This window comes from Parambassis ranga, chromosome 14 (assembly GCF_900634625.1).
Source record: "Parambassis ranga chromosome 14, fParRan2.1, whole genome shotgun sequence".
In the NCBI taxonomy this organism is placed as follows: domain Eukaryota; kingdom Metazoa; phylum Chordata; class Actinopteri; family Ambassidae; genus Parambassis; species Parambassis ranga.
In genome coordinates, this window is record NC_041034.1 from 10,401,332 (window position 1) to 10,416,986 (window position 15,655).

At 40.6% G+C, this 15,655-nt stretch overlaps 3 protein-coding genes across 3 annotated transcripts; 1 reads left to right on the forward strand and 2 right to left on the reverse strand.

Annotated features, from left to right (window-relative positions):
* Positions 1 to 3: 3 nt before the first annotated feature.
* eva1c (eva-1 homolog C (C. elegans)) lies at positions 4 to 4,309 on the reverse strand. Its single transcript, XM_028421968.1, has 8 exons — positions 3,826 to 4,309; positions 2,916 to 3,103; positions 2,553 to 2,676; positions 2,309 to 2,461; positions 2,064 to 2,207; positions 1,453 to 1,530; positions 1,293 to 1,385; positions 4 to 1,219 (listed from the first exon to the last, which is right to left on the reverse strand). Exons 1-8 carry the CDS (start codon positions 3,938 to 3,940, stop codon positions 843 to 845), a joined length of 1,272 nt encoding a protein of 423 aa, XP_028277769.1. The 5' UTR covers positions 3,941 to 4,309; the 3' UTR covers positions 4 to 842.
* A 1,439-nt stretch (positions 4,310 to 5,748) lies between these two features.
* Positions 5,749 to 8,802, reverse strand: haus1 (HAUS augmin-like complex, subunit 1). The gene is made up of 9 exons (XM_028421984.1): positions 8,560 to 8,802; positions 8,313 to 8,487; positions 8,077 to 8,212; positions 6,857 to 6,991; positions 6,608 to 6,731; positions 6,258 to 6,323; positions 6,085 to 6,156; positions 5,937 to 5,984; positions 5,749 to 5,863 (listed from the first exon to the last, which is right to left on the reverse strand). Exons 1-9 carry the CDS (start codon positions 8,578 to 8,580, stop codon positions 5,819 to 5,821), a joined length of 822 nt encoding a protein of 273 aa, XP_028277785.1. The 5' UTR covers positions 8,581 to 8,802; the 3' UTR covers positions 5,749 to 5,818.
* A 379-nt stretch (positions 8,803 to 9,181) lies between these two features.
* On the forward strand, positions 9,182 to 13,284 carry mis18a (MIS18 kinetochore protein A). Its single transcript, XM_028421989.1, has 5 exons — positions 9,182 to 9,492; positions 9,584 to 9,650; positions 9,925 to 10,047; positions 10,346 to 10,448; positions 12,667 to 13,284. Exons 1-5 carry the CDS (start codon positions 9,258 to 9,260, stop codon positions 12,745 to 12,747), a joined length of 609 nt encoding a protein of 202 aa, XP_028277790.1. The 5' UTR covers positions 9,182 to 9,257; the 3' UTR covers positions 12,748 to 13,284.
* Positions 13,285 to 15,655: the final 2,371 nt, after the last annotated feature.

Consider the following 15,655-nt stretch of genomic DNA (forward strand, 5'->3'; position numbering starts at 1 on the left):
ATTTAAATATAAACCCGATCCCTGTATTCATTTACAGTTTCCCATGTTTTAAGCTCTGAAATAAAATAAAAACTTAAATCAGTACATGTTTGCTGTGTGAAAAGAAACGGAGAATAGGCTGTAAATACACTATGTTTATACATTTGTTCAACAAAGTCATTGTAACTGGATCCCATGAAGTGTGAGGACAAGGATGCAACACCTTTCCTCTCTTTGTCTCTTGTATGCGGCACACACACACACGCACACACACACACACACACACACACACACACACACACACTTATAAAAGTCTGTTCTGATCCCGGAAGTTACCACACAGTGGGAGTACATGTAGTTCTGTTTTAAAGACTACTCTGCTGTAATGTGTGTGGAAACATTTGTACATTTAAATCATCTTTAGCATCTTTAAACAGAAAGTGACCTTCATACTAATGTTACAGTTTTTGGCTGTTTGTGAACAAGAGATATGAAACTCAGTTTATTGGTCCCTTTGAATAACAGGCCATGCTCCCTGACATTTCTTTGGTTTACATGACAGTTACCGTTACAGTAATTTATAATGTATCTACACAATATGGGTCGCTTCTGACTTGTGAATTTTCCTGTTGTAACTTCAACCTTAGCTTCATTTGGTGGCGAATGGGAATAAATAAAACACTTGGAACACAAGGAATGAACACCCAGTTTGCAGCATCCTATATAGTACAATCTTTACAAAATTCCACAACAAAACAAACTGCATTTCAATGTTAATTTTTTTTGTGTAGTGACAATCGGCGTCTGAAGAACTGAAAGAAAAAAAAACCTGAAATTGTCAAACAGCATCCTCGGGTCACCACTCAGTACGAGCTGCCGTTCAGATAGGCGTTCATCCAGATCTCCTGCATGATCATGTCTCTGCGCTCAATCCTCTCTGCACGCTCTGCTGCCTCACTCACATAAGTCACTTCCTCCCAGGCGTGCATTGCCTTCCTTTCTGTGGCTGAGATTAAAGAACTTTCCGTTCCCTCTTCATCATCCTCTTCTTCTTCTTCCTCATCGTCCTCACCTTCTTCATCCAGAGCGTTACCAGTGTGGTTACTAGAATTCAGAGGGAGTCGGTGATCTCTGAGTGGCCGCCTTCTGCAGGTCACTCTGACAGATATAGCCAGCAGTGTGAGGAGGAGACCAACACACACACTAGAGGTGAACAGCAGCGCTGCCATTTCTGGATGCTCTGTGTGGGGAAATGAAGGGAGGAGCTGTATATATATTATATTTAGATGTGATTTCATCTGGCTGACGTTTACCTTTAATGTAGGCATAAGTCAGCAGAGAGTTGCTCATCATAGCTCCTGATCTGTCAGGTCTACTTGACTCTTTGGGAAAAGGCTCTTCCTGATCTGCAGGAGAGGCTGGTGTGAAAACGGGGGAAAAACAGGATTTGCAGGAGATGGGGTGATCCGTTACCTTTTTCTGTGTCCACCGTGGGAGGTGAGGTGGAGCTGAATATGTTTGGGTCTGCCTCTCTCAGTAAAGTCTGTGGAACTGTTGGAAGAAATACAGAAGAGTCTTTGTATTGATGTGAAAAAATTGACACAGACTCAATGCAGACCATTTGCACTCACACACCCAAACCGGGCACACAATGACATTACACTCAGAATCACAAAATACTATCAGCCCAACAACTGTAATGTAAGCCTAATACACATTGTATTGCTTTACACGGTGCCAACAAAACCTGTCAGAAGCTTTCTAATAGCACCAGGCTGAAGTCACAGAACTTTCCATTATAATACATAAACAATGTTTCCCTATGACCTCACTGGCATTTGTGCCAATCGCAGGAAGTTGACCAGGATGTTAACTTTAGCTGACAAATCTGAAATTCCCTGCTACAAACAGCTGATGGCTGGGATCAGCTGATAAGAATCCCCAGTAGTGCAGGAACTGTCACATAATGAATGAGGCCAAAACAACAGCAGGCATGACGTGAGTCTGCTCCTATTTTCTAAAACTCTCTCTCTCTCATTTATCCCTGATTATTTTTGTGAATGAGGAAGCAGAAAGGGTCTCACCACAAGAATAGATCACACTGAGGTACTTCCTGGTTCCTGGAAAGCAGGGGTCCCTAAATGTCTGGTTGCTGATAGCAACAGTGCATTTCTGCTTGCTGTAGCAGGACTTAGACACTAAGTGTACAGCCTCATGGTTCAGACACTCTGTAGGGAGAGGACAGAGAAACTTTATTGACATTTAAAGCCCACTGAAACAGTGACAGTGTTACTACTATTGTATTGTTACTACACTCATATGGACTCACCGAATGGGGGTGGTCTTGTCAGGTGTGAGGGGCAGGTGTCAGTCTGACCTAGAACTCGCCCATAGACAGCTGCATAGATGTTCAGCACCCTGGGGGGCTTACAGTGCAGGACCATGGTCTCTCCTTCACAGGCCACATGTCTTTTGTGTTCAGCTAAATGAGAGGAAAAAAAGTAAGGCTGAAGAGGTGGAGGGGCTGATGGAGGTGACGGGAAACAGAGTGAGATTTGTGCCTGTGAACTCACTGGGTTTACACTTGTAGTCCACATGGAGGTATTTGCTAGTGCCAGGGCAGGGGTCCTTCCCAAACAGCAGGTGATTGACAGGCAGCTGGCAGTCTCTGTGGCTCTCACACTCTGAGAGCAGCTTCTGCACAACAAACATCACAGAGCACAGTCGGCAAAAACAACGAGCAGCAAATCATATGCAAAAACAGATCCCATGACTCTAGAGAGTGGAAGAAAACTGTAGGGTGTTGCCTTTATTTCAAAACACATATGGTGTTAAACACACCCCAGTAAGTCTCCTGAAAACGTAGGAACACCCACTTATTAATGACTGACCCAGCAAGAGTGAAACGTGCCATATAACCCACACATTACATGCACCTGTAGAGCAGTAAAGGCCGAGCAGCTGTGGTTGTGGGCCCTGAGTGGAGGGTCCGCTTTGCACAGCTCGCCACTCCCATAGAAGGCAGACTGGATGGAGATGGTGGAGTGACGTGGACAGTGGAGTCGCAGAGGCTGCCCATCACATGCATGAGCAGAGTGGCTGGTGATGATCCTGGACAAATAGTCTGATACGCAACAGGCATTGGTTGGAATAGAATCAGTTAAATGGATACTGCTGAAATTATACACATAAAGGAGATATAATTCCCCCTATAATGAAAACCTGCAGTAATTTAATCATCCATTTTGTGTACAGATGAGGATCAGATTGTCTGGCCTCCTTGGAGCTCTGCTAGGTGTCTCATGTTGCTTTTAAAACCATTACAGTGCTGCCTGACTCTCTGCCCTCTTTCCTGGCTGGCAAATTACGCCAACTGGCATTCAACCAGTGTGACTGACCTTTGTTGTAGGGTGTGTAAACATGATTAAGTTACTTGAAAAGACCTCATCATGTTTAATTTTGCACTAATCACTAATGGTGGTGGTGGTGGTGGGGGGTCTATCTGATCTATCTGATCTATCTGCCTGTATTCTCTCTTCTTTTGGCATTAATAGCACCAAAATAGTCATCTTGACTTCAAATTTCTTGACTAAATTTATTCTTATTTCTTCAGTATATGTAAATAAAATATGTAACCCATGCCATCAGTAAGTCAACTTATGCATAGCCACATATATCTACAAGGCACAAGTTTTCACCCCCACCCTCGAATAGCTATTATTACACCAGCTATAATTGTGTGGTTCCATACCAAACCTTCTATAAGCAACTGCAATACTTTACTTATGGATTCCTTTAAGGCTCCCTCCCCCTCCTTCTTCATCTACATCATCATCATCATCTTACTTGAGAAGTCAGCCAGTCCACTCATGCGTCTAGTCCACAGGAGTAAGGTCAGATAGAAGAGGCTGTGGCTCCAGTCCAGTCCGTGGCAAGGACGCGTCCAGCTCCTGACTCGCATCCCCTGTCCGTGTGATCATATTAATAAAAAGACTCAAGAAATTTAGTGTAGGACTTCTAAGACTTTACAGATTTGTGCAGTAAGGTGCGCGCAGGTCCCAATGTTTAACAACATGGTGTCGATGAGAGAAAGTCACAGAAAAATACAAAAATAGTTTTGTGGAGAATAAAAGCAGCCGCTGTGTCGGTGCAGTCCTGGACCACAGAGGAGGTTTTAGAAATAGCAGCTGCGCAACAAGTTGTTCAGCACTGACAGACGAGCTGATTATTCCGACGCGTGGTGATTCCTCCCAGTCTTTACTTTGCTGCTGCTCAACAGCAAGAGCAGATTTGTGAATGGATGCATGTGGAAAGTGAAAGCGACTTACAGTAACAGCTGAGTGGGAATTGTGATGTGGGCGTGGCAGATAAAACTATTTTAAAAGGAAGAGGGGCGACACACACTCTGTGGTATGACGCGCTGGCTTTTATTTTTTTCTCCCCAGGAGGCGCATGTTTACTTTTTGGATTATGGTAAAGTGCTTTATTTCTCCTCATTTCCTCAATGCCTTTCATTCTTTTACATTTCCCCTCATCTCATATAAATGAAAAAAATGCACTTTTAATTACCATTTGTATGGTATTTTTAAATATTTAGTCTGAAGCAACCTTTTAAGAGTTGATGTATTTTGTTTTTGTTCTAGTTTGTTATATTTATCCAATCATAAAAATGAATGTCCTAATGTATAAAAGTGTAAAGTGGACTAGAGGTAAGGAGACCTGAGTGATATTTTGATTCTGTGTCTCTTCATACACCATTGATGCCCAGGCCATGCTGCCTTTCAATGAAGCTGGGGGCCTACTGGGTAAAATTACTCTCCAGCCCACATCCATGACCCACTCCATGGTAACCAGCCCGTCTCCATGACAGACTGCAGAGCAGACCAACGTCAGACTGACAGGGACCGTTGGGGTCTCCACGCTCGGCTCTATGGGGAAGGTTAGACTGGCAGGGGGAGGAACAGTGGGGTGATATTTTGCATACAAACTGGACAAGTTGATTCCATTCTCTGTTGCTTTTTAGCTTTGGGCACCAAGGGAGTGGCTCTGAAAACCTCTTTCATCTGCTGTTATCCCTCCAAAGCCTTTGGAATTCTGTTGTCAATCTCTACAGGTTTCCCACATGCTGTTTTTAAAGACATAATTTAGTCCATTGGTGTGAGACAGAGGAATAGCAATTGCACATAATGATGGGTATTCGATTCATGTTTCAAATTCTAAAATGTGTAAAATATAGAATTAGCCTATAAATAACCCTGTATTGCATTTTGTTCCTGCACACCAGCAATAGATGTATGTATACTATATATAATCTATGAGATAAATTGACAGTTATTATGACTCTGACGGACCTGATCAAAGAAAAACTCTCATTATATGTTGTTCAGATTGGAAACACTCCTCCATAACATAGCCAGGACCAGACCGTAAAGACAAAACACTTGATTGGTGTTTTGTGACAAACAGGAAAAGGAGGAGATGCAGGGAACAGAAAGACCTGCGAGACCAGCCTGTGAGTAGTTTGAGCCAGCCAATCATATAGGAGCTCATAAGGCTTTATTGTACAAGTTATCAGAAAGGAAAGAAAGGAGACTTTGATGGTCTGTAAGTTGAAAGTTAATTATCTTGACACAAAGACTGTTGATGTGAATGCCCATTTTTTGACAAAGTTAAGTAAATTATTCATTTCCAAAAACATATGGTTCAATGGGTCTTTGGTTGTAAAGAGAAAATTGGCAGCTGTTGTGCGACACACCACGAGAACAGAGATGTGAGTCATATTTATTATTCAAACACCAACAATATCACAGCTTACAATGACTGAAACATACACACATCCTTATTTAAAATCCACCATCATGTCAAGTTCAGAATCCAGTGCAGCCTGTCAGAGCAGAAACAAACAAGCATTTAAATTAAAGTAAACACACAAAGTGAACCTTCTACTAGACACTCACCAATTCTCTTTTTGCTTCCTCTATTTTCAGTTGAGCAAGAGAGGGATTCTAGTGTGGTTCAAAAGGGAAAAAATAATATAAACATACATTTTCTGAAAGTGTAAAGCAGAATTCTGTGAAGTCACTTACAAATTGAATACAAACATACCGGGCTTAGGTCCATGTAAGGCTTCAGTTTCGCTTTTAGGGGGATTATTTCTTTCTTCAGTGCATTGACTTCCTGTAGAGAGAAAAACAAGACCCTTCAAACTCAAAAGCAGACAACGTTACCTTCTTATTTCCATGGTGACAACAAGAGCGCATACGAAAAGGCTGAAATACCTCAGAAAGCTGCGCAATAGCCTGATGGGTAATAGACTTGTCCATGTTCCTGGATGCAAGCTGAGCCTGTGAGATTGAAAGAGCAAAATAAAACAGCTGACATAGATAATCTGGTCTCATCCTGACAGTGATACACAGAGCAGTAGCTGTTGAACCTGTCCGCAGCATCATCTCTGTAACACGATGCACGCATTACACTTTGGGTTACGATGACAAGGGAAAAACAAAGGGGTTACCCTTCTTTCTGTTTGGCTCTGGCTCAGATGTCATAATAATATGTGGTGCAGAATGTAACAACTCATGGACATCCTCTGTGTTAATACCATTACAAATATAATACCACAACATACCTCTAGCCTCTCCCGTCTGTTACTGAGCTCTTTAACCTTTGCTGTCACAAAGTCCATGTTGAGCAGCCTCTCCTCTGCTTTGGCACTCTCCACTGCCTGATTTCTGACGGTTTTCCTGATATCCCTGACAATAAAACAAAACATTTACACATCAAATGTGTGCTTCTGAAGAACAGTGATAATGTGGTTTGTAGCATTTTTCAAATGATATTATTTTTCATATATATAATAAATCTGCGATGTACTTACTCTTCTAAGTTACCCCGAACCACCAGAGTTGCGCCAATTTTCTTTCTGAGAGCCCTAAGTTCTCTCTCAAATTTTCTCTTTGATTTCTCTGCTTCCAGAAGTTCACTGGTGAGGTTGTTGAGAGCTGGCATAAAGCTACACAAGAAAAAAAATACATGCAGTGAGCTTTTTTTGACAATCTTCAGGAAAATTACTCACAAGAAGATTAACCCTCATGCATTGTTCGCAAACACTACCCTAATGTGTTGTTCGGGGACAAAAACGTCCCCTAACTTTAACGGTTTTAAAAATATATTAGATGAATATTTTTTTGAAATTTTTTTGTATAGACCTTTTAATTAACTTCAGTTCTAATCAACAGTAGTGAAAAAATCATTTTCCCCCAGGATTTTAACCCTTTAATCACTAATTTTATAAGGGGTGGTGCTGAAAATTGAAAAAAAAAAAAACACAAAATGGCTCATTTTTAATAGAAAAGGTGAATGTGGACTGGATTCTTTTTTACCTTTATTACAGTCTTGGTCATGTCAAACATCAGTAAAAAAATTGACTTTATTGCATTATTAGTTTTTGCACAGCACTGGATTTTCTTTTTTTCTTCCTAATGTGTTGTTCGTGGACAAAAACGTCCCCTAACTTTAACGGTTTTAAAAATATATTAGATAAATATATTTTTGAATTTTTTTTGCATAGACCTTTTAATTAACTTCAGTTCTAATCAACAGTAGTGAAAAAATAATTTTCCCCAAGGATTTTAATATGGTAATTAAGTTGTTAACTGTAAAAATCACAAATGTTACCTCCTACCAACAGGGTAAACCACCAACAATCAAGAATGCATGATTTAGTGCCATGGCTGTGCAGTCAAAAAAAGTGTGTTTATAATGTAAGTCTATGGGACAAAATGGGAGAAAAAAAGAAAATCCAGTGCTGTGCAAAAACAAAAAAATATTTATCTAATATATTTTTAAAACCGTTAAAGTTAGGGGACGTTTTTGTCCCCGAACAACACATTAGGGGGTAAAATTTGCCCACAGTGTACCGTTGACCTATGAAAATTTTTAAAATCATATTAACAAAATTTATGTAAAATTAAGCTTATTGAGGAAAAATGATTCAATTTGTCCACATATTGACAAAGTTATGGCCAAAATAAACCGAAAAATTTCTCTCAGAGGACAAAAATGTCCCGAACAACGCATGAGGGTTAAACAGTGTACCTGCCAAGGGATGAATCTCTCACTCCGAGCACCATAGCGTTGTCCACTAAAGCAGATAAATAGTCAGCAGTGGGCTTTGATAAAGTAGCACACGACAGGCCGACACTATGTAGGAGAACATCTTGAAGGTGAGCACCTAGAAGGAAAAGGCGGTGAGTATATTGTGCCTTGACAGTAATACTAACTCACATTTTAATAACTACATTCAGTGTTGCTTCACGATGTCGGTTACCCACCGTCAGCCTGATACTCTGATGCTTTCTGCTTCAGATCGTCGATGAGAACAGTTGTGTCACTGCAGCGGACTTCACTGGTCTTTGCTAGTTGGTACAGTACGTCTACGGTCCTTGTGTTTACTTCAAATTGTGGCACCGGCTGATCGCCAAACACGGTGCTGAGCCAGCTATTCACCTGATAAATAACCATAGTAAACATCAGCATTTACATTTAAAGTTTTGCAACGACCAAATGACAGAACATTACCTTTTTAATTTTATCACACATGACGACTGAAGAAGCAGAAACCGTCACAAAAACAAGATTCCTTGGTGCTCCAGTAAAAACAAGACAAAACTGTAAAAGTTTTCGCGCTCCGTAAAAGCATTCTCAAAACTTCCGGGTTAACAGCCAATAAGAAGACGTACCAGCCATACCAGCTACCTTTAGTAACAATTATATTTCCAACAATTATATTTTATTGAAAACAATTGAACAACTACTACAAAATGCATACAAACAAAGTAGTTAATTAACTAAATGAACACGAGAAAATAAGTTTCATCCGGGTCACGTGTCATCTCACTATCTCACAGTAAAGATAGTTCCCAGCAATAAAACACGACAAGATCTAACTGACACAGAAATGTATAAAAATGCATTTAAACATCAGAATTATACGCAGGGTTTTAAATTAAGTTTAACAAACGTTACTTAATTCTTTAAGTAACGTCCAGACTCGAAACAACATAAAACAAAACGAAAAGGAGGGGAAGGCGGAAGTACACAGAAGGGTAAATCTTGTCGCTGGGTTCTTTGTGTATGTAATGTTCCGCCGCCAGTCCAGCAGGGTGCAGTAGCACCCATACAGTCTGTTTACGTACGCCAATAACGTCCGTAGTCCGCTTCACCCGCCTGAGTTCGAAACCTTCGAAACCCCGTTTGTTTGGGAGACCCGAGCAGAAATGGCGACGAGTGAACTATCATTTTTGAAGCAGCGCTGTAAAAACGTAAATAACACGTTTGAAGTGTCGTGTAGTGTAGACTCTACCCTCGTCGAAAAAACGTTGTTGGGCCATGCAGACAAGAACGAGGACAACGAACCTGTGGTTTTCATCTGCGGGAAATGCAAACTACCTCTTGGAGATTCAACGTCCTGGGATGGAAGTGAAGACGGTCAAAACCAAATCAAACTGAAGCGTGAGTCTGGGTTTCAGAATATTTATTTTATATATGTTTAATGCGGTTTATCAGTGTGAAACTGACATGTTTGTTATGTTTTTGCTCGTAGGCGTCACCGACAATGTCCTCATCAACAAGGAGAGTCACCTGCATGAAGCAAACAAACGAGCTCTCTGGTAAGAAGTTGTCCAGTGATGAAGCAAAAGAGAATGACAATGTGACTGTTATTTCGTTAAAAAACTTGCAAATTAAAAGCTCAATTTGTGTAAAATTACACAAAATAATAATCATAATATAGTGCAAAGTATGGCAAAGTTATGTGTAATCCTGCAACCAGCATTTTATTGAACATTAAATAACAATATTGTTTGGTTTAATCCACTGCATTATATTTTGTGGAGTCAGATTGAATCAGTCTATTTTGGGTTCACCTTTTTTCCACTCTTACAGTCTGATCTCAGATCTCACCTGTCGTGGCTGCCACTCTGTGCTCGGTATGGTTTACACATCCACCCCTAAAAAACTGGACCACAAGAGGTTTACATTCTGGTTCAATGTAGCTGACATTGACAGGTAGGTTTAAGACTAAGGTCATTATTATAAATGTTTAGAGACACATGCATGTGTCATGTAGTGATGCTCCCACCAGGGTCTTCTTTTGATCAATGTTTTGACAAAGAATGAAGATATATCTGACAAAAATCTAAATACTGCATGAAAAATATCCTTCCTTTAATAAATTAACACTGACTGAATACAGGGGTTTTTGTTTAAGAACAGCTAAAGGTCAACACTACATTTTTTTTGCATTCCCAATTGTTCTTTATTAGTGCACATTCAGCACTGATGTTTCAATGTAAATCTTTTTTAGCTATGTGATCGGCTCTGCAGACCAAACTTTGTCAGCAGGGGGCCCCAAAGAGCAGCCAGTCACACTGGACTACAGAGGCATTGTTGAAGACCAGATAACAGAGGTAAATTACTGTTGCTGTTTTCTTTGTCTCATTTCTCTAGCTGTTATTTTATTAAAAATATTTTATTTACTCAGTAGAGTGTCCTGTCTAAACCTCAGTGCAGAATATAACCATGTGTATACCTCCAAACACAGATAAATTTCCAATATCTAAAATTGCTGTAGAAAAAGTATATAAAAAAAAAGGAATCTAGGCTAGTGCATGTGTTGTGTTACACTGTCTTGCTGACAGTGCTTTTCCATTGCTGTAAGTACAGCTTTCTCATTGATTATCAATGCATAGGTTGTACTGAGGATGACATCAGCTTAGTTCTGGGAAACTCTCGCTGCTGTAACGGGCAGACGCTTGAGTCAGACATGACCTCATCTGTCCTGCAAAGTCTTTTCTTTTTCTTCATCATTTATACCTTTTAATACATTTTGAAAATAAAATATTTTATTTAGGACTAAGGCATCTAAATATATTTTCATTAATAGTTATCTTAATATTGCAGCTTTACATTTTATTGCCATCTTTAGTGTTATACTAGTATATTTTCCATTTGTGCTTATGTGTTTTCCTGGAGTAGATATCCAAAGTTCTTCTTAATCACCCTTTGTTTAAAAAGAAAATCCATAATTGAACCAGTAGGGGGTGGTAGTGTGCAGGGCTACCTGCCAGCCCTCCAACACGCTTGGACCAGGGACAATAGATGTGATGCAGAGCATGTTGAGGAATCTTTGTTGGAGGAAAACATGTTTTGATGGTGAAGTCTTTGTCAGTATTGCTCAATGCACAGTATGAGGTTTATGTTTTATACTTAGCAGTAGCCTTCCTCACGTGACCCACTGTGACCCATTAGATTATCAATATGATTATCATCTTTGAAACTGTATATTTTAACCCAGGTTTACTTATAAGGAAAGAAAGACTAAAAAATAGGGCACATGTTGCAATAAGCATAAGAAGTGTTGTTTGGGCATTTTTTATGTGTAATAACACCATAAGTGCCATGTTATTATTCAGTTTGCTACCTGAATAGTTACAGCATATTTTACCTATATTTTTTTTACCTTTTTGTTATGCTGCTATGCAAATATTTAAAAATTAACCTTTCAGCTTGTATGACACAATGTAACCCAAGTCACACAAGTAAAAATGTTGCCAAACCAGACTTTAATCAAACAGAGCATGCATAGCGTGTAATCAAATGAATACACATACTAGCTGTGCATTGTCTGTGGTTTAAGGTGTAATTTGTTGGCTGTGATTAGTGCCTGTCTGAACAGGTAACACAATTTTGATCCAAAATTTCACTGCCCTGTAAACTGTTTCCGTAGCAACAAGTCAGGCCATTTCTGATTTAATAAGTGCAAATCTTAGGTTCATGTGGAGACATTTACTCATTTTGCTGCTTGTCTTTAGAGAATTAAGTGCTGAGAAGTTTGGCTTTATTTGATGTTATGATGATTTATGATTCAGTAGTTTTGCAATATTTATTGGGAAAAACATAAAATTCAACTTGCAATAAGCACTTTTACATTTACAGCACATTTGCAATAGTAATAGTAGTTTTGTGCACATAGAATAGATGTAGAACGTCACAATAATGCAGCAAAAAACACAATTATAATCATTAATGCACAGTCAACTAATTACTTTACAAAATAATGGTCAGATTATGAATTGAAGAGGCAAAAATAATCATTAGTTGCAACCTTTTCTCTGTTGTTGGCCGATGCAAAGATACACATTTAAACTCAGGTGTTGTGTCTGTGATGCAAAGCACTCCTAGTCTTTGTCCTCAGCTATACCTTATCTGATGGTGACGCACATTACCCCCGCTGCCATAGTTAATGTATTCTGTCTGTCTGTCTGTCTGTCTGACTTGTAGACACTTGTTTGACTTTCATCATGTACACCCAGTGACCTGTCCTCTCCCACCCCTCTCACTCTCTCACCACCCCTTCATACCCATTCATCCCTGACCACTTCCTCTATGGGATTTGCCATTTTTCCTCACTGTCTCCTTTTTTCCAATTATCTCTGCTCCTCCTTCCCTCCTCTTTCCCCCTCACTGCTTCCTGCTGCTACCTCCATTTCCCACCTGTCCAATTTCTTCTTCTTGTATCCGCACTCTCTACTTGTGTTTCTGCCCTTTGCTGTTTATCTTCACGTCACGAACGCTGCATAATTTCTTTTCCCCCCTGTCTCCCACCTGACCCTCCGTCCTTTGCAGATGAAAATGCTGGTCATATCCATGGCAGAGAGGCTGGAGGAGATCGAAGCCGGCCTTCAGGATGGCTGTGATAAGGTGTGACAATGAAGGACATCACCTTGTCTGAATGTGATATGTAATGGATTACATTATGTGCCCCCCCCCCTTCCCAAGTACATTCCTTCAGTAACACGTTTGTCCTAGCTTCACCTACTTACACACACACACAGCTTCCACTCCGCTTTGTCCTGATTACCAATGGTGAAACAAAGGCTGCCTGCGCCTGTAATCAATCATGTTGCCAGCTCAGCTCCTGCAGCTCATGGCACCGTCTTCTCTTGTAGGTCTCAGTGCAGAGAATGGGCGCTATGTGCAGAATGTTTATTTGTGCAGGATTTCATCAGGCAGGCTGCACACTCAGCACAAAGCTGTATTGATCTAGCCACTCAAAGCCACACACACTTTTTCTTTGTTCTCTTCCTGTGTGTTCTCATGTGTTGAGCCTTGAAGCTGAGCAGGATTGATGGACATGTGCTTGTAGTGGCTCTACTGGGGCCAGATCTCAACACCTTTTGATTAATTGATATTGAATTGTGTTTTTTCTTTTTAAAAGAATAAAAACATACAGTGTTAAAACTTGCCTATAGATTACTGGGTAATTCCTCACTTCAAAATGTTTCAAAAACTTTTCTTTCCGTGTCAGATATTGCTAGAACTGGGCAGCAATTTGCATTTGTTTGCTTGTCTGCAGTTGTTTTTTTGTCACTGTTTCCTCAAGGCTATTTTTGTAATAAAGTATTCAACTGTTACCAAAGTCAGTTTTACATCACAGATTAAACCAAACTCTCAGGATAATCTTTTTAAATGTTTCTTTTATACTTGTTGGGGATCAGTGGCTCATCCTTTGGCTTTGTGTGTAATTAGAAGTATCGCTTGGATTTAAGAGTTAAACAGCAAGTCTAAGATTTTTGGGGAGTCGGGTGGGGTTAGGTTGATTACATATTAAAACCTGAGTGCTTGTTTACTTACTGACCTCTAATGTGCCTAGCAACACTTTCTACTAAGGCGGCAAAGCAGCTCCATGCTGTACCACTTGCCCTCCCTCACCCACGAGGTTTCATCAGCCTCACAGAACAACAACAGTTAGAAACGTCCAACCAGCACGCTGTATCCAAGGGCAGGTTGCGATGGCAACTGAGAACACGTGCTATGCTGAGTGCCTGTTGCCATCTCGTCATCGCGCTCACTGCCGGAGGAACAGCCAGCCAGCTCGCTGGCCATCATGCCTGTCAACAGACGTTATCCCCCGCTCATGCTCAGACACACAAGCACGGGGAGGAGTCCAAACTGAGCACCCCCCACCCCCCACCCCACAACCCTAATCTCTGTGAGATGTTTTTCTCTCTCTCTAAACCCCACCCTCATCTCTCTGTCTCCCTCCCCCTTCCTATAATTCTCCCCACCCTCCACTGTTGGGGGGAGAAGAGTCAAAACAACAACAAACAAACCGCATGGTGTTTGTTGTTTATGGTTGTCGGGGTGTTGTCTTCATCCAGCTCTCGCTTAAAGATGAGGTGCCTGCACGCATCCTGCGGGTGGGTGATGCAAGCCAGCTGGCCAGATGTGCGCTGCTGCATGCTGTAGCAGACTCGTTTTGGAGTCCCAGTCCAAGTTTATTTGTTTGTTGTTGTTATAAATAAAGAAAGCTTAAAGGCTGGTATCCGTATTTGTAGTCAGCATCTCTGTGAATGGTTGCCTGAAAGAAACTGAGCTCATTTAGCTGTTTTATATATAGACATGTTGTTGCTGGATGCATTGCACTGCTGAGTGCAATTATTGCACCGGTTTCACCCTGCTCACCTCTTATGTCTCAACCAATCATTACTACCCAAACCCAAGACCAACATAGAAACACACACACGCAGACATCACTCAGTACGTCTACACACATTCTACAAGCACTCAGGGACAAAGGATGAATAATGCAGAGGTAGTGTCTGAGCGAAAGTCGCCTCCCCTCTTTCTCTCCTTTTCACCTTCCCTAAGCAATAAGGAAGCAATGTTGCCATGGAGGCAATGAAGCCTCAGTACACCGGCAGCCAATTACAGCCTTCCCTGTGTGAAACAGCAGACCAATGGCTGCTCAGACCTGATCCTGCTATTGCCACAGACACTGAGATCCTATTGGCTGTTCACTGCTCTTTGATTGAATTTCTGATCTTGTTTTCGAGAGCAAAAAATATCTCAAGGATTGCCACCTGTGTACCAACTTATAAAAATATGTTTGTTTTTTTCCATGGAGTGAAAAGGATTATTTAGTGAGAAGAAAAATGTTCCTGTTTTATTCCTTTGAGACATTTAATTAATTGCCATTTTTGGATCTGTAATAAAGTGAGGAAAGCAACAATGATGATGAGTCTAGTGTTTTTGGAAACTAAGAGCTAAAAAAAAAAAAAAAAATTCTACAACAGCAGATAAAATCAGTACTTGTTTCTTTCATTTAATACAAATTTTCTGCTTTCCTATCATATAATTCGGTTTTCCCCTGACAAAGGGCCACACCCCACCAGTTGCTCACAGCCCATTCCTAATTTAACTCTCCACAGCACTGTGCAAGCTGCATGTCCACTGTCTCCCTACAGTTAATCCTTGTCCAATTAAATTATTATTAATTACATGCTCCCATAATATGAATGAATGAATGACATGAAAACATGTTATTAGGAACTTTACCTTATTAGTTAAATCTCCCAACTTTAAGTCAGGAATCAGTTTGTGTAATCTTCAGGTGAAACTTAGCCCACTTCTTTTACTAATTTGGTGAAGAAGCCTGTGATAAGCCACAGCCTTCTCGTTTCAATAATCACCTTCATCTGTGTCAGTGATTGAACTGTATAGCGGGCTGGTCAGTGGCTTGTCTGACGGTGTAACCCAAATCCCCTCTGAGTGCCCAAAGCCTCCGTCTTCATTAGAAACATCTGCTTGTTTATCCCGCCCCTCCCACCCCACC